Source organism: Myxocyprinus asiaticus, chromosome 31, assembly GCF_019703515.2.
Source record: "Myxocyprinus asiaticus isolate MX2 ecotype Aquarium Trade chromosome 31, UBuf_Myxa_2, whole genome shotgun sequence".
NCBI classification, from domain to species: Eukaryota; Metazoa; Chordata; class Actinopteri; order Cypriniformes; family Catostomidae; genus Myxocyprinus; species Myxocyprinus asiaticus.
The window spans coordinates 44290225-44310224 of record NC_059374.1 but is presented as its reverse complement, the minus strand read 5'-3'; the positions used below and the strand labels follow the sequence as shown (position 1 = coordinate 44310224).

At 39.7% G+C, this 20000-nt stretch overlaps 1 protein-coding gene across 2 annotated transcripts in view; it reads left to right on the top strand.

Annotated features, from left to right (window-relative positions):
• LOC127421819 (mitogen-activated protein kinase kinase kinase kinase 5-like) overlaps positions 1-20000 on the top strand; it is a 44508-nt gene that overhangs the window by 2120 nt on the left and 22388 nt on the right. For both annotated transcript variants that reach the window (XM_051664966.1, XM_051664965.1), the window contains exons 2-9: positions 5523-5580; positions 5704-5794; positions 8283-8347; positions 8851-8906; positions 15125-15172; positions 15250-15292; positions 15401-15473; positions 19979-20000. The exon at positions 19979-20000 is cut by the window's right edge and continues 110 nt beyond it. In XM_051664966.1, the coding sequence (XP_051520926.1) occupies positions 5523-5580; positions 5704-5794; positions 8283-8347; positions 8851-8906; positions 15125-15172; positions 15250-15292; positions 15401-15473; positions 19979-20000 (456 nt within the window). The remainder of the gene's footprint in view (positions 1-5522; positions 5581-5703; positions 5795-8282; positions 8348-8850; positions 8907-15124; positions 15173-15249; positions 15293-15400; positions 15474-19978) is intronic.

Genomic DNA, 20000 nt, shown 5'->3' with positions numbered 1-20000 from the left:
TGTGTGTGTTTTCACGGGTCAAACGCACCACATCCTGTTTAATGTAAGAGTTCTAACAGGTCACCGCTGGAGATCTGCTCGTATTGATCAAACGATCAGCAGAACAGAACCGGCGCTGATCCAACAGACTGTTTAACTGTAATTATCCGTTTATATTAAAACCATTTATTACCCAAACATATGCTCATCAATGTCTTCAAGAGTCAGCGTGATAGTGAAGTCAGTGTGATGTCAGTGAAACATCAGAGGAAGGTCAGAAATTAACTTTGCACGGGCATTTTTAACTTTTATTAGTGCATATGTTTTCAAACAACATTTTATGTCAGACTCTTACATTTAATCTGAATAATCAGGCTTTTAATGTTATGCAATCATATGTACACCTTGGCCTAGAATAAAATAAGAACAAATAAAACACAGAGGAACTCAATACAGTGGCATTTTTGCCAACACATTATGAGTTTCGGAGGATATTTTTGTCACTTTCGATGGCCTTTTTGCCCCAAACCCCCACAACCCTGTTGTGATGTCAATGTGACGTAGTGTTCATTTTCACACAGTGTTTTATGTTTGTCCGTTCAGTTTAGTCAGTATTTCATCATGTCATGTTCATTCATTTTAATCAGTTTTACTTAATGAATTCTGTGGATGAGACACTGGTGTGATGTCAGCGTGAGGTCAGTCGATGTGATGATGTCATTATGAGACTGTTGTGATTGTTTGAGAGCTGCAGCACTCTACTGACTGATGCTTGACTTTTCTGTCCACTGTAAAACAATAATCTGTGTTTTCATATGAGAGATTGACACAGCTCAGTCATTCATATGAGGAGAAAATCATTCAGACTGACTCACTGTAAAACGCTGCTGTAGAGACACATGTGGTGTAGATGTACCGCATGACTGTTTCCTGTTTCCTCTCAAAAGCACCTGTGTGTGTCTGTGTGTGACGATGCTTTACCTGTAAAAGCTAGTAAAATTACCTCAAGGTGAGCAAACATTGACACAATCTATAACAGAGCTCAGTTTCACAGAATGAACATAAACGGCAGACGCATTTCAGGCTTCATCATCACTGTTCTGTCTCAGCAGCGCGTCTGCAGTATGCAAATGAGGCAAAGTTGGCCGGTTTTCTTCTAGCCAGAGACTAAATAATTATTTATTTATTTATTTATATTTAAGGCATGTTTACCCCAGTTTTTCACTAAATGAAGGGAGAATAAGATTGAATAATTTTCATTTTATAATTTTTTAATAATATTTTATATACAATGATACTTAGTAACTAAATAAAAAGCATTTTTCTTTTCAAAGAAAATATTGTGTGGAAAAATACAAAAATACTGCTCTTTATGAAACTTAATGGCCAGATAAAAATCACATAAAAATCACTGTGATATTCACAATATTGCTTAATTTTATATCGTCAGCAAAATCATGGTAATTATATTGTGAATATTCTATATATCACCCAGCCTTACTACACACCTGTGTTTTTTTTTTTTTTTTCTCTTTTTATCCCCAATTTGGAATGCCCAATTCCCAATGCGCTCTAAGTCCTCGTGGTGGTGTAGTGACTCGTCTCAATCCGGGTGACGGAGGATAAATCTCAGTTGTCTCCGCATCTGAGACCGTCAATCCGTGCATCTTATCACGTGACTTGTTGAGCGTGTTGCCGCAAAGACATAGCACGTGTGGAAGCTTCACGCTATTCTCCGCGGCATCCACGCACAACTCACCACGCACCCCACCGAGAGCGAGAACCACATTATAGCGACCACGAGGAGGTTACCCCATGTGACTCTACCCACCCTAGCAACCAGGCCAATTTGGTTGCTTAGGAGACCTGGCTGGAGTCACTCAGCACACCCTGGATTCAAACTCACGACTCCAGGTGTGGTAGTCAGCGTCAATACTCGCTGAGATACCCAGCCCACCTTTGTCATTTTGTCCAAATAGGTTTTTGCTTCAAATTAAAATTTGTAAAGTTGTGATTCTCCTCGAACCTGGTCGGTTTGGCTCATGGTGCACAACTCTTTTATGAAAGATTTGATGAAATCACTATGGAGAAAAAATAAAGGAAAATTACTTCCAGAACCAAGATGGCTGAAAAGTGGGTGGGCACAGTTGCGCTCTATTGGTTTTATAAGAGATGCGAAAATCAATGATTTTTATCGTCACTGGCATCAAATCAGGTGTGACACATTATGAAAATAATATATAAAGAAATATATAAAAATAACATTTTGCCTTTGATAAGTCAACAACAGTATCACTTTTTCGAGATTTTTAAATAGAAATAGAAATTTTATCGCAGCACACTGAAGATATTTGGAATTTTTGTCACAAACATGTAGGCGCGGTGCACCACACGTGGTGACGTCATATGAAACAGGTCAGTACATCAGTACACATTATGACCTCTGGACTTGTTCACCTCTAGAATGCCTGTGATGAATTCTAGCATTTCTGAGATGTTTTAAATTCTACAATGCCTGTTCTGCTGGTGAATTTTGCATAAATCAGCGCATCTGTCTGATTTCAGTCTGATTTTAAAAGCTTCATGAAGTTAGTATAATGATGTCAAATCTGTTCATTTGTTTATGAACTAAATATCCTATAAGACGCCTGCCCGCATGACTCCAGATAACCAGTTTAAGTGAAGTCATGTGTGCCTGAGCCAGACTGTGTGTGTGTGTGTGTGTGTGTGTGTGTGAGACAGACTATTCAAAGGTCATGTTTTTGTAACATGAGCTACAGGTTAAAGGTCAGGTGGGCTGTGGAATTGTTCTGCCCACTGTAGACGGTTCTGAACCACCCACCCTCACACACACACACACACACACACACACACACACACACACTCAAGGTTAGTTGTCGTTATTCTAAGAGAATAAAATGTTGCATCTCCAGTGAAACAAGACACACACACTCACTCACAGGACAAAAATACACACACACACAGGTTCGTTGTCATTGGTCACACATAGAGTAATAAAATGAATAAAATGTGGCATCACCAGTGATAAAACACATGCTACATCACACACACTAACAGTGCATGAGGTCCGTTGCACAAACAACTGTTGGAATCTTTGTTTCTATGAATGAACAGTTGATTTTGTCTTGTAATAACAGATAGATAGAAAGACAGACAGGTAGATAGACAGATAAATAGAAAGACAGACAGACAGGTACACAGACAGACAGATAGACAGATAGACAGATAGATAGATAGATAGATAGATAGATAGATAGAAAGATGGGCAGATGGACGGATGAATGGATATACCGACAGACAGGTAGACATATGATAGATAGAAAGACAGACAGACAGACAGACAGACAGGTAGACAGACAGATACATAGAAAGACAGACAGACAGATAGATAGATAGATAGATAGATAGATAGATAGATAGATAGATAGATAGATAGATAAATAGGATGACAGACAGGCAGATAGATAGATAGATAGATAGATGGATGAATGGATGGATGAATAAATGGATAGATAGACAAGTAGACAGACAGATAGATAGAAAAACAGACAGACAGACAGACAGATGGACGGATGGATGGACAGACGGATGGACGGACAGACAGACAGCTAGATAGATAGATAGATAGATAGATGGACAGACGGACGGATGGATGGATGAAAGGATAGACAGACAGGTAGACAGACAGATAGAAAGAAAAACAGACAGACAGATAAATAGGATGACAGACAGGCAGATAGATAGATAGATAGATAGATGGATGAATGGATGGATGAATAAATGGATAGACAGACAAGTAGACAGACAGATAGATAGAAAAACAGACAGACAGACAGACAGATGGACGGATGGATGGACGGACAGATGGACGGATGGACGGACAGACAGACAGCTAGATAGATAGATAGATAGATAGATGGACAGACGGACGGATGGATGGATGAAAGGATAGACAGACAGTTAGACAGACAGATAGAAAGAAAAACAGACAGACAGATAAATAGGATGACAGACAGGCAGATAGATAGATAGATAGATAGATAGATAGACAGACAGACAGACAGACAGACAGATAGATAGATAGATAGATGGACGGATGGACAGACAGACAGACAGACAGACAGACAGATAGATAGATAGATAGATAGATAGATAGATAGATAGATAGATAGATGGACAGACGGACAGATGGATGAATGGATAGACAGACAGGTAGACAGACAGATAGATAGAAAAACAGACAGACAGATAAATAGGAAGACAGACAGGCAGATAGATAGATAGATAGATAGATAGATAGATAGATAGATAGATCGATCGATAGATAGACAGATAGATAGATAGATAGACGGATGAATGGATGGATGAATGAATGGATAGACAGACAAGTAGACAGACAGATAGATAGAAAAACAGACAGACAGACAGACAGGTAGACAGACAGATACATAGAAAGACAGACAGACAGACAGATAGATAGATAGATAGATAGATAGATAGATAGATAGATAGATAGATAGATAGATAGATAGATGGACAGACGGACAGATGGATGAATGGATAGACAGACAGGTAGACAGACAGATAGATAGAAAAACAGACAGATAGATAGATAGATAGATAGATAGATGTGTGTGTGTGTGTGTGTGTGTGTGTGTTTAGAGGAAATGTATGTAGTCAGATTAAGATACACTGTTTATCAACAAAGTTGAATAAAACAGCTTTGTGTTATGAGGTTGTTATGCTGTCATACCCACTAGAAACAGGACCAGCTCACAACAGAACTGGCCAAACAGACGTTCAAACCACATTCGGAAATGTTTTGAGCTTACAGACACAAACCCCAGAGCTGATCTCTGGAACATCAGAGTAAAAGTGAAGGACTGATTTAAGATCAGTTCAGTCTAATGCTTTGAATGAAGCAATCTTTACAGCAGCTTCACTAAAATCAACAGGACAGTTGAAATACAGTATTAGTATCAGTGTTACTGACAACAAGTCTATCTGAGAGGAGAACTGAGGCCTGTGAGAGAATTTTAATCACAGAAGAACTGACCTGTTTACTGGTGAAAGACACTCATCATTGTCTGAGCATGTAGGAGTGTGTTTGTGTGTTTATAGTGTTTGTGTGTGTCATGGTTAACCCCCCCCCCACCCCACTGTCATCAGTAGAACTCCATGAGCAAGTTTCCACTCTTTAAAGTGTGTGATCATGTATGTACAGTATGTACTCATGTACACATATGTGTGTTCTGTGTGTAAATTCAGAATTTGTGGACTGTGGATTTTATTTTGAGACTGACAGAACTCTTGATGGGACATTCTGAGACAATGCTTTTTTTTTATTTATTTTATTCTTTAGTCAGAGAATGTTACTGCTAACTTCCAAGAAATCATATCTTCCACCTTAGGGCTCAAGTACCATAACTGTAACCGCAGGAAACCTTCGGGGACACGTAGCGACACAACCCCCCAAATCTGGGTTTTTCAGTGTCTGATTGTGTGTGTCTGTGTGTTTTCAGGCACGTAATAAACAGAGTGAGGAATTGGCAGCTATTAAAATCATCAAAATGGAGCCCGGTAAGAACGGTGTCCCGCAGTGAAGACAACATGTTGAAATATCCAAAACCACAGAATTTATGACACAAATAATAATAATAAAAAAAGATAATTTAAAATGCTGTTTTCTGCTCTCTTTCATAGAGGACGATTTCTCTGTCATCCAGCAAGAGATTGTGATGGTAAAGACGTGTAAACACAGAAATATTGTGGCGTATTACAGCAGTTATATCAGGTGAGACACACTCATAGAGATCAGCTCATCACAGCATCAGTCACAGTTTGTAAATGTAAACGATAACTGATTAATTGGCAGATAGTTTTTAAATTCACCTTAAATCATTATTTATATTTATAAAAAAAATTGTCTTTCCATACTATGATGGCCATAGACATTCAAGACTTCAAAATACTGTAAATAAAATCCTAGATTTATTATATATTTAAATGTATATTTAAGTATTTACCAAATTAAGCTTTTTATAGCCTATTATCACCAGATGAAGGGTTTCATAAATATATATTTAAAGGTGCTATAAGCGATTTCAGATGTACTACTTCCACGAGACTGAGCTGTTGGATTAGCCACGCCCCCTCTTTCCAAAATCCCGCCCTCCAAAGATACCAAATGAGCTTTATTGAGACCGACATCAAGCAGGAGCGGTTGTCAAAAACAACAGCAGTAAAACAGCGCCCTCATCTGACAACTATTATGAACAACATGGCATAAAAATGGCATTAAGCCTCAATAATTCACTGCAGCTACAATACTATGAGAACGCGCAAAATGATTGACAGGTGAAAAGCGTCAATGTCTGCGGACACAGAGACAGATAAGATATCTCAGGGCATTTATTTCATTAATATCATTTAAGGGAGTAGGAATATTTTTTGCATACCATTCCGTGAAAAAATTGCTTTCAGCACATTTAACCAGATGAGGTTTAATGAGGTATAAGGTTTATTATTATTCACAATATATAAAGTTGGAGGCACAATATATGTACTGATGGGGCACCTTTCCATATAGTCAAATTTTTTATTGCATCATGTCCTCGCTTCAGTTTAGATACTTGATTATCTAATCAAAATAACAAAATATTTACTGAAGTTAGGATAAAAATATAGATGATTATTGTCAATGAAGAAAGACAGAGGAACACGGTGGAATAAAAAAATAAACCATCGGGTACTATCGGCATAGTTTTTTGCCGATAACCGATAGTTCCATAAAGCAGCTATCAGCACCGATTAATCGGTAAAACCGATATATCGGTCTATCTCTAATTTGGGCTTCTTTAAATTTCTATCTGGATCAGTAGATCAGGACAAATGCAGGATTTGACATAATTTATGATATTTCACAGATAACCATCAGTCATTGTTATCGTGTCTGCTGAAATAAGACCAATATCCCCCGCAGCTGCTGTTGGTCGATTTATATTTTTCTCAAAGGAATCACACAAACTCTGATTGCAGACTGTTTTCATTTCAAAAGTGCAACCGCTGTGACAGACATGAGGTCAAATATGATCATTATTCCATGATGTAAGATTGAACGAGACCCTGTCTCCACCACACAGCACTTAGGCTACTGATTATGAAAGGATATGCGAATAAAAATAATAATCAGCTGTTTTTAAGTTTGAATATTAAATATGATGTTATTAAAATAAAATAATATTATATACTGTATGTGGACCAATAATTTAAGCAGTAAAGAGGCATATTGCATGTCTGATTGTAGTTTTAACGTTTATATGTCACATTTCTCAGGCTTTAGAAGTGCATTAATTATGTGAGGATGTGTATTCATCAACATATTACATGATTTAATCATACAGTTAAAACCGAACATAAAATATCACATACCATTACTTAGAGGAGGTGATTATCTTTCAAACGAGTCCACACACAAGATAATCAGATGCATAGATCATTAGATAATCCACATGAAGCACAATGTTACATATGACCACCAGGAGATGGCGCCAAATACATGACACAGACTCAATGATGACTCAAATGACACAGAATGAAACTCATTCTGTGAAATCTCATTATTAAAATCATGTCTGCATGCTATGCAAACCTTTAGTCATTGTTGTGTTTGCATGTGTTATTAGTTCTTATGTACAATTATTATGTTTTATTTGTTTGGAGACGTTTTTGGACATATGATAAATTATTTTGTAATGTTATAACTTTCGATTGCTTTGTCGTATAAACACAAAAATTTTCTCAGATACAGTTGACATGATTGGGAACAAATTAGAAACAGTTTTAATCTTATTTACACACAGAGATATATAATATCAAATAAGAAAATATGAAAACATTTATATTTTTCAGCAGTTTCTTAGACTGAGAGTCTCAGTATGTATCATAATCTATATCATTAAAAAATATGAAAAGTTTCTTTACAATGATACCAAACACTTGACCCTTTTTTATTTTTTATTTTGTTTTAGTTATAAGCCTTTAATTTCGGGTATGCCACTGAAACAGGAAATCTTTAAAAACACCTTCAGAGCTTAAAGTGCTAAACGATATAATGAAGAGGAAGTGACATCATTTGAGTTTTGAGAAACTTTATAATGTGCTGTTTTTCGTGCTTGACAAGATTAACATCATCAAACACAACATTTCCACCCCGTCACATAAAATCATCAGAAAACAGTGTTTAAGTGTATTTCTAGACATGTGTTTGTGTTGTGTTGCAGGATGAATAAATTGTGGATCTGTATGGAATACTGTGGTGGACGTTCTCTACAGGACATTTACAGTGGTAACAAAGATCTGTCATCTTTCTTTTAAATGCACAGCTGCTCACTCTCAGTTACTTGTTTTCTTGTTTTCTCTGACATTAAAATGGCATAAAAATATATTTTAGTCATTCAAAATTCAAATGAATGTCTAAAATGAATACAAGACACTAATATCTGTGAGGTCTGAGAGAGTCTGTGTCAGTGCATCTCTGTTGTGTGTGTTTATAGTGTTCAGCAGCTGCAGATGAGAGGATTTGTTTTCCCTCACTATTATGCTGTCCTGCAAAGGCAAAACACAGTAACTGTATTTAGTCAAAACTGAGTTATGATCTGATTCAGAGAAAACAGAGTGAGACTACATCATGTTATACAGTATATTATATATAATCCACATTTGGCTGGACAATCAAAAACCTTTTAAGACATTTTTCTCAGTTTCAGTATTGTCGTAGTTTGTAGTGGACTCCACATCACTGTAGTTTCATGTCTCTGATTATCATCTGTCTTTCTCTCTCTCGCTCAGTGACTGGTCCACTATCAGAGCTGCAGATCGCTTATATCTGTCGAGAGATGCTGCAGGTGACACAACTGATCACACAAACACATTTACTAAGGCATCTAAAGGAGGACATATCATAAACATTGGAAGACATTGTTTTTATATAAAGCTAATTAGAATTACAGAACAATCCTAATAGTAATCTTATAAAAAAACTTTTTGCATTTATAGAATTAACAAACATTGTTAGTTATGAAATATTCATGAAATGTATGAATCCTTTTTCCAGTTGAAAACATCCAGGTTTAGTCCGATTTAGCTCACACAAACACACACACACACACACACACACACACACACACACACACACACACACACTCACACACACACACACACACAGACACACTCACACACACACACACACACACACAAACACAGACACACATAGACACACAGTCTCTCTCTTACACACACACACAAACACACACACAGACACACACTCACACACACACACACACACATACACACACTCACACACACACAAACACACACACAGACACAGACACACACAGACACACACTCTCTCTCTTACACACACAGACACGCACACAATACATGCACACAACACTCACACACACACACACACACACACACACACTCACACACTTACACACACATACACAGACACTCAGACACACAGACACACACACACACACAAACACAAACACACACTCACAAACACACACACACACACACACACACACACACACTCACACACACACACACACACTCACACACACACACACACACACACACACTCACACACACACACTCACACACACACTCACACACACACACACACTCACACACACACACTCTCACACACACACACACACATGCTCAACAGAATCAGCTCCAGGATGAAATTCGTGAGGGGGCATTTGTAATTTCTAAGGGGTCCACATTTTGAGACTGCAAATCGAAAAGTAGCCTACTTGTTATATTTTAAGAGTTTCAGCCACTGTGTGTAGAAAATTGTAACCGATTGCATTTAGAGATCGTCCAATAGTGGATTTTGTAGATGGCAGAAAAGACGGCCAATAGTTTTTAAAATATATTTATTGAATTTTAAAAAGTCTTTTCTTACAAAAATGGGCACAGACATAGTGGCTACATGAGTCTAAAATGAATAAAATCCTAAATGTAGTTTATTGTACATACAAAATCCCAATAATAACCAGAAGTAAATGAAGATTTGGAACATAAAGTGGGACTTTTAACTATAACAAAGCCCAAAACAATCAAGGTACTCTTATTTTGAAATGATGGAGACTTGGCTCCATTACAGTGCTCTACTGTATATTTAAGTATTTAACAAATTAAGCTTTTTATAGCCTATATATTCACCAGATGAAGGGTTTTGTATATATACACTGATGAGCCAAAACATTATGACCACTCACAGGTGAAGCGAATAACGATGATCATCTCCTAACAAGGCCACATGTCAAGGTCTGGGTAGATTAGATGGTAAGCGAACAATCAGTTCTCGTAGTCAACGTGTTGAATGCAGGTGACATGTGCAGGAATAAAGACCTGAGCGACTTTGACAAGGACTAAGTTGTTATGGCCAGATGACTGGGTCAGAGCATCTCTGAAACGGCTTGTGGGGTGCTCCCGGTCAGCAGTGGTGAGTACCTACCTACAGTGGTCTGAGGAGGGACAAACCACAAACCGGCGACAGGGTGTTGGGCGCCCAAGGCTCATTGATGCGTGAAGGCAAGGAAGGCTATCCCATCCGGTCCAAACCAACAGAAGCTCTACTGTGGCACAAGTCATTTTTAATGATGGTTATGGGAGGAATGTGTCACAACACACAGTGCATTGCACCCTGCTTCATATGAGGCTGCGTAGCTGCAGACCGGTCAGAGTGCCCATAATGACCCCTGTCTACCGTCGAAAGCGCCTACAATAGGCACATGAGCGTCGGAACTGGACCATGGAGCAGTGGAAGAACTTGGCCTGGTCCAATGAGTCTTGTTTTCTTTTACATCACGTGGACGGCCATGTACGTGTGCACCGTTTACCTGGGGAAGTGATGGCACCAGGATGCACTGTGGGAAGACGACAAGCCAGTGGAGGGTGTTTGATGCTCTGGGCAATGTTCTGCTGTGAAACCCTGGGTCTGGCCATTCATGTGGACGTCAATTTGACAAGTGCTACCTACCTAAACATCATTGCAGACCAGGTACACCCCTTCATGGCAATGGTATTCCCTGATGGCAGTGGCCTCTTTCAGCAGGATAATGCGCCCTCCCACACTGCAGGTGTTGCCCTGGTCTCCAAATTTTCCAGATCTCAATCCAATTGAGCATCTGTGGGATGTACTGGACCAACAAGTCTGATCTATGGTGGCTCCACCTCGCAACTTACAGGACTCGAAGGATCTGCTGCTAATGTCTTGGTGTCAGATACCACATGACACCTTCAGGGGTCTTGTAGAGTCCATGCCTCGGCGGGTCGGTGCTGTTTTTGCTGAACGTGGAGGACCATGAACATATTAGGCTAATTTGTCTTTACATGCCTTTGCTTCAATTTAAAACACATGATTATTTAATTAAAATGACAAACTATGCTTTAAAGTGAGGATAAATTATGAATAATTATAGTCAGTGATGACAGATACAGCAAATCCCCACGAGCTGTCAGTATGGATGAGCGATACTACTTTTTCTAACCCTTGATCGGATACCAAGTATTACCAATATCGGCAATACAGATACCAATACCGATACCTCTATTACACTGATATTTGAGATCAAATAAAATTGGTCATTTAAAATATAATTTATATAACCTGCAAATTATTAGACTTCTGTTTTGTTTAACCATATGAAAATGAACATTGTTTTTTTACTACAGCTATTATAGATCAGTGACAGTAACCCTAGTTTAATCATGGTATTTGAGTAGAACCATAGTAACCACAAAATTAACCAGTCATGGTTACTATATGTATACTACAGTATTACTCTAGTAACACCATTGATAATTGCATTAAAACCATGGTTTCCAAAAAACTATGGTTATGGTCGTGGTTACTACAATATTACAATTACAGAACATTACCGATGTTTTAACAACTTTTAATTTAACCCTCCTATGGTAATGAAAAATGGCACCTCCCTTTGGTATTCGCGGTCATTTTTGACCGGAAGGGTCAGATGTGTAACCCTTTTTTTGTGTGATGATGATAATGATACCATTTCTTCTTCCATGAAGTAAAAGCAATAAAATGATGTATTTCTTTTGGGATTTTATGCTATTTTGATCTTATTTACATGTACATTTCTCAGTTTTACCATTAATTTGCATATACAAATAAGCAAATAAATAAAATAAAATAAACAACAATTCAGAACCCACATTTCTATAAGTTGAAACATGAAGAAAATATGAGAATGTGACATAAATTGGAGGCAGATTTCTGCCATCTGGTGAACAAAATATAAATAACATGACTTGAAAATCATGTCATGCCAGTAACAGACAGTAGATGTCCAACTGTGTAGTCTGATGACTTGTTGAAACCTAACTTTATATTTTATCACAAGATATGCATTTGGATATACACTATATTGCCAAAAGTATTCGCTCACCCATCCAAATAATTGAATTCAGATGTTCCAATCACTTCCATGGCTACAGGTGTATAAAATGAAGCACCTAGGCATGCAGACTGATTCTACAAACATTTGTGAAAGAATGGGCCGCTCTCAGGAGCTCAGTGAATTCCAGCGTGGTACTGTGATAGGATGCCACCTGTGCAACAAGTCCAGTCGTGAAATTTCCTCGCTACTAAATATTCCACAGTCAACTGTCAGTGGTATTATAACAAAGTGGAAGCGATTGGGAATGACAGCAACTCAGCCACGAAGTGGTAGGCCACGTAAAATGACAGCTCCCAACTTTGTGGAAACAGTTTGGGGATGGCCCCTTCCTGTCAGCGGATGCTGAGGCTCATAGTGTGCAGAGGTCGACAACTTTCTGCAGAGTCAATCGCTACAGACCTCCAAAGTTCATGTGGCCTTCAGATTAGCTCAAGAACAGTGCGTAGAGAGCTTCATGGAATGGGTTTCCATGGCCGAGCAGCTGCATCCAAGCCATACATCACCAAGTGCAATGCAAAGCGTCGGATGCAGTGGTGTAAAGCACGCCGCCACTGGACTCTAGAGCAGTGGAGACGTGTTCTCTGGAGTGACGAATCACGCTTCTCCATCTGGCAATCTGATGGACGAGTCTGGGTTTGGCGGTTGCCAGGAGAACGGTACTTGTCTGACTGCATTGTGCCAACTGTGAAGTTTGGTGGAGGGGGAATTATGGTGTGGGGTTGTTTTTCAGGAGCTGGGCTTGGCCCCTTAGTTCCAGTGAAAGGAACTCTGAATGCTTCAGCATACCAAGAGTTTTGGACAATTCCATGCTCCCAACTTTGTGGGAACAGTTTGGGGATGGCCCCTTCCTGTTCCAACATGACTGCGCACCAGTGCACAAAACAAGGTCCATAAAGACATGGAAGAGTTTGGTGTGGAAGAACTTGACTGGCCTGCACAGAGTCCTGACCTCAACCCGATAGAGCACCTTTGGGATGAATTAGAGCGAAGACTGCGAGCCAGGCCTTCTCGTCCAACATCAGTGTCTGACCTCACAAATGCGCTTCTGGAAGAATGGTCAAAATTTCCCATAAACACACTCCTAAACCTTGTGGAAAGCCTTCCCAGAAGAGTTGAAGCTGTTATAGCTGCAAAGGGTGGGCCGACATCATATTAAACCCTATGGATTAAGAATGGGATGTCACTTAAGTTCATATGTGTCTAAAGGCAGATGAGCGAATACTTTTGGCAATATAGTGTATATTTAGACATGATCAAACTATTATTTGTCAAAGTTTAGCTTTTTAAATTGATTTGAAATGTCAGTTTTTGCAGTTAATGTCATTATGCTTACAGTCAAACCTGACCATGGTGTTACAAAGAGAAGACACAGAATAAACATTTTTCTTCCAATAATTTATTTCAAACATAAAAATGTAATAACTCAAAGTAAATGCATAACAAGAAAATAAACATCAAGAAACAGAAATGAACTGCAAAATTCTGAAAATTTAATTAGAGAAAAATCAGAAGAATCAGAGTCAACATTTCGCAATTTCAAACTTTCTATAGTAAAATGCTATTTCGCAAACGTGTGTGTGTGTGTGTGTGTGTGTGTGTGTGTGTAGAGAGAGAAAGTGTGTGTGTGTGTTTGTTTGTGTGTCTGTGTGTGTGAGTGTGTGAGTGTGTGTGTGTGTGTCTGTGTGTGTGTGTGTGTGTGTGTGTGTGTTAGAGAGAGAGAAAGTGTGTGTGTGTGTGAGAGAGAGAAAGTGTGTGTGTGTGTGTGTGTGTGTGTGTGTAAGATTGCTGTCATCAGCTGGAAAACAACAGATAACTTGTAATGCCAACAATGACCAAAAGATGGCTGTAGAGCTCCACTTATTGATGCCCTGATTCTTTCTCTCTCTTTCTCTCTTTCTCTCTCTCTCTCTCTCTCTCTGTGTTTTCTGCATTGTGAGGATGTTTTCATCTCATCATCTATGTTGTTTGTTTTGCACTATGTTTTAGAGTTTCACCCTGTAATATTAAAGGTGTCGTTTTTTTTTTACGACCACTTGGACCCAATTTTTTATTTTTTTATGTTCAGATGACAAGTCACCAAGTCTTGTACTGCTCAGATAAAGAAAACCATTTTTACTAAATAAGGAAACTTTATTTAAAAATGACTGAATACAATAGGAGGGTTAAATACACTAAAGCAAACCCATTAAAATTTTCGTCGCATTTAGATTGGTCGTTATTTATTGTGAATTAACTCCCTCTTGTTTGAATGAGCTTTTTCTGTGACTGCTTGTGTCTTTCAGCAGTTCTGCACATTAAGATGATTACTAATATACTTTTTTGTTCCCACGTTGAAGGTTGTGATAAGCATTTATTTTTATGGTAACTAAATAATATTATCACTAGTTTAAAAAATGCCATTAGAATCAATATTTTTATGTGAGCATCGATATTCTTGATACAATATCATTACTGGAAGTATCGATACTGCGGTTGCACTTTGAAACCCTCCATTGCCACGTCCACGGGAGGAAAATTATCAGCGTTGGTTTTATTGATAACCGATAGTTCCAAAAGCGTCAACTGGCTGCTTTTCAGTTTAACTTTAACACACACCTTCATGTGTGTTATCTCTCTCTTTCTATCAGGGTCTTGATTACCTACATGTACAGAAAAAGATCCACAGAGACATCAAGGTAAAGTATCTTTATCATTCATGGTTGTGCTTTAGGAAACACTTTCTGTAAGTGACTGTAATGTTTGTGTTTCTCAGGGTGCAAATATTCTGCTGAACGATCATGGAGAAGTGAAACTGGGTTTGTAGAACTTCTCAGAACCACAGAAGACAATCTCTTTCTTCATCTGTCTTTCTCTCTGCTCATCTCTTCCCATGTGTCATTCTCTCTCTGTGTGTGTGTTTTTAGCGGACTTTGGCATCTCTGCACAGATCACAGCAACTTTTGCCCGCCGAATGTCCTTCATCGGGACACCATATTGGTGAGATGGAACGCCTGGTCTGTTTCAGGCTCTCGCAGTCTGGGAAGTTTGTTTTGTGGACTGATAGAAACTTGCATGTGCACACTGACATCACAGAAAGACAACCAGTCAGTTTACAGTTGAATCTGAATCAGAATCAGCTTAATTGCCAAGTTTGCTTACACATACAAGGAATTTGTCATGGTGACAGAATCAATACAACAACAAGACTGAGATAATAATAAAACAATTTAATAATAATAAAAAGTGAATAGTAAATATAAGTATATATAGTGGCATTCAACTGATCACAATGTATAGTCAGGACATTAATAACATGAAAAATTACGATTACAATTTGAAAAAATGTTCAGAACTTCTTAAACTACTTCAAAGCGTTCTCATCAAAAAAATCCTCCATGTGCAGCAATGACAGCTTTGCAGATCCTTGTTATTCTAGCTGTCAGTTTGTCCAGATACTCAGGTGACATTTCACCCCACACTTCCTGTAGCACTTGCCATAGATGTGACTGTCTTGTCGGGCACTTCTCACGCACCTTACAGTCTAGCTGATCCCACAAAAGCTCAATGGGGTTAAGATCCATAACACTCTTTTCCAATTATCTGTTGTCCAATGTCTGTGTTTCATTGCCCACTCGAACCTTTTCTTTTTGTTTTTCTGTTTCAAAAGTGGCTTTTTCTTTGCAATTCTTCCCATAAGGCCTGCACCCCTGAGTCTTCTCTTACTGTTGTACATGAAACTGGTGTTGAGCGGGAAGAATTCAATGAAGCTGTCAGCTGAGGACATGTGAGGCGTCTATTTCTCAAACTAGAGACTCTGATGTACTTATCCTCTTGTTTAGTTGTACATCTGGTCTTCCACATCTCTTTCTGTCCTTGTTAGAGCCAGTCCTTTGTCTTTAATGACTGTAGTGTACACCTTTGGATGAAATCTTCAGTTTTTTCAAGCATCGTATAGCCTTCATTCCTCAAAACAATGATTGACTGATGAGTTTCTAGAGAAAGCTGTTTCTTTTTTGCCATTTTTGACCTAATATTGAATATTAAGACATGCCAGTCTATTGCATACTGTGGCAACTCAAAAAAACACACAAAGACAATGTTAAGCTTCATCTAACGAACCAAATATCTTTCAACTGTGTTTGATATAATGGCAAGTGATTTTCTAGTACCAAATGATCAATTTAGCATGATTACTCAAGGATAAGGTGTTGGAGTGATGGCTGCTGTCTAGATTTGATCAAAAATGACACATAGTGATGGTGCTGTTTTTTACATCAGTAATGTCCTGACTATACTTTGTGATCAGTTGAATGCCACTTTAGTGAACTGAAGTACCAATTTCCTTTCGAAACAGCAAAATCTGTACATTATTCCAAACTTTTGGCCGCCAGTATATATACGTAAGTACAAATACAAACACAAATCGGTTATATGCAGTGCAAGGGAATGTAATGGCAGAAGAGGTAGGGTATGTTGGATAAATATAAATAGACTAAGCTGTGTATTGCACATTAATTATTGCTCAATGGGGCAGTTTTAACTGTTCATGAGATGGATAGACAGGGAAGAAACTGTTCCTGTGTCTGATGGTTCTGGTGCTCAGAGCTCTGAAGCGTCGGCCAGAAGGCAACAGTTCAAAAAGGTAGTGGGCAGGGTGAGTGGGGTCCAGAGTGATTTTCCCAGCCCTTTTCCTCACTCTGGAAGAGTACAGTTCTTGAAGGGAGTGCAGGGGGCAACCAATAATCCTCTCAGCAGTACGAACTGTCCTTTGTAGTCTTCTGATGTCTGATTTCGTAGCTGAACCAAACAGACAGTTATTGAAGTGCAGAGGACAGACTCAATGACCGCTGAGTAGAACTGTATCAGCAGCACCTGTGGCAGGTTGAACTTCCTCAGCTGGTGAATGAAGTACAACCGAGTCAATGTGGGTCTCCCACTTCAGGTCCTGTGAGATGGTAGTGCCCAGGAACCTGAATGACTCCACTGCTGCCACAGTGCTGTTTAGAATGGTGAGCAGGGTCAGTGCTGGGGTGTCCACTATCATCTCCACTGTTTCGAGCGTGTTGAGCTCCAGGTTATTTTGACTGCACAAGTGAGCCAGCCGTTCAACCTCCCTTCTGTATGCAGACTCGTCATCAACTTGGATGAGGCTGATGACTGTAGTGTCATCTGAAAACTTCAGGAGCTTGACAGAGTGGTCCTTGGCAGTGCAGTAATTATGTACAGGGAGATGAGTAGTGGGGAGAGCACACATCTCTGGGGGGCACCAGTGCTGATTGTACATGTGCTGGAAGTGAATTTCCCCTGTCTCACAAGCTGCTGCCTGTCCGTCAGAAACCACTGACAGATAGATGTGGGAACAAAGAGTTGGTAATTTAGCCCGGAGAATAGCTGGGATGATGGTGGTGAAAGCCGAACTGAAGTCCACAAAAAGGATCCTTGCATATGTCCCTGGTCTGTCCAGATGTTGCAGGATATGATACGATCCCATGCTGACTGCATCATCCACAGACCTGTTTGCTCGGTAAGTAAATTGAAGGGGATCTAGAAATGGTCCAGTGATGTCCTTCAGGTGGGCCAACACCAGTCTCTCAAATTACTTCATGACCACAGACATCAGAGCGACAGGTCTGTAGTCATTAAGTCCTGTGATTTTTGGTTTCTTTGGCATGGGGATGATAGTGGAATGTTTGAAACAGCATGGGACTTCACACTGCTACAGTGATGTGTTGAAGATCTGTGTGAAGATGGGGGCCAGCTGGTCAGCACAGGCTTTTAGACAAGTGGGTGAAACACTGTCTGGGCCCTGTGCTTTCCTTGTCTTTTGTTTCCGGAAGACCTGGCACACATCCTCTTCACAGATCTTAAGTACAGATTGAGTAGCAGGAGGGGGGAGGAGGGGGGTTGCAGGAGGTGTTGATGTTTGTGTGAAGTGAAGGTCAGAGCGGGTGTGGGGTGTGAGATTGGGCCTTTCAAATCTACAGTACAACACATTCAAGTCCTCAGCCAGTTGTTGGTTCCCTACAGTATTGGGGGATGGTGTCTTGAAGTTAGTTAAGTCTTTCAGGCCTCTCCACACTGCTACAGGGTCGTTAGCTGAAAACTTGTTTTTCAGCTTCTCAGAGAATCTTCTTTTAGTCACTCTGATTTCCTTATTCAGTGTGTTCCTGGCCTGATTGTACAAGATTTTATCCCCAACTCTGTAAGCATCCTCTTTGGCCTGACGAAGCTGCCTGATTTTTGCTGTAAACCATGGTTTGTCATTGTTGTATCTTAAATAAGTCCTAGTAGGAATGCACATATCCTCACAGAAACTGATTTATGATGTCACAGTATCTGTGAGCTCATCCAGATTGGTGTCTGCAGACTCAAATACACTCCAATCAGTGCAGTCAAAGCAGGCTTGTAGTTCCAGCTCTGCTTCATTGGTCCATCTCTTTACAGTCTTTACTACAGGTTTAGGTGATTTTAGTTTCTGCCTGTAGGTTGGAAGAAGATGACCCAGACAGTGATCAGAGACTCCCAAAGCTGCTCTAGGGACAGAGCGATATGCATCCTTTATTGTTGTGTAACAATGATCCAGTATGTTCCTGTCTTTAGTGGGGCATGTAATGTGCCATCTGTATTTTGGCAGTTCACGGGTGAGGTTGGCTTTGTTAAAATCGCAGAGAATAATACTAAGTGAGTCCGGGTATTGTTGTTCCGTGTCGGTGATCTGATCAGCCAGCTGTTGTAGCGCTGAGTTCATGCACGTGTGTGGAGGAATATACACACTCACCAGAATAAACGAGGAAAACTCCCACGGCGAGTAGAAAGACTTACAGTTGACAAAGACCGCTTCCAAATTAGGACAGCACATCTTCTTTAACATTGTTACATCTGTACACAAACATTAATTGATGTAAAAGTATGTTCCACCGCCTCTCGTTTACCCCGTTAACTCCGCAATGCGATCCGCTTTGAACAGCTGGAAGCCCGGCAGATGTAATGCGCTGTCCGGAATAGCTTCACTCAGCCAGGTTTCTGTGAAACACAAGGCAGCAGAGTTTGAAAGTCCTTGTTTGTATGGGTGAGGAGATGTAGCTTGTCTGTTTTGTTAGGGAGAGAGCGGAGATTCGCTAGATGAATACTTGGCAGCGCTGTTCGAAAGCCTTGCTGACGGAGCTTGACCAGTGCGCCGGCTCGCTTCCCTGGCTTGCGTCTTATAGCGTGCTTAAACAACACAGCTGTGCCTCTGACTAAAATGTCCAGCAAAATGTCAGAATAGTCCAAAACCTGGAAAAGATTGTCTGGTATGTGCTGCCGAATGTTCAGCAGTTCGTCTCTGTTAAAACTGATTGAAAAAAAATTACTAAACACAGGACAAACAAACAAAAACAACAAAAGAACTGAGGAGCTCCACATCGAGGCTGCGATCTGCGGCACTATGTTGTACACAATGTGCTGTATGCTTCAGGTGGTTAGTGAACAGTGCGTCTGACTTTGAGAGTGTCTCTTCACAGGATGGCACCAGAGGTGGCCGCA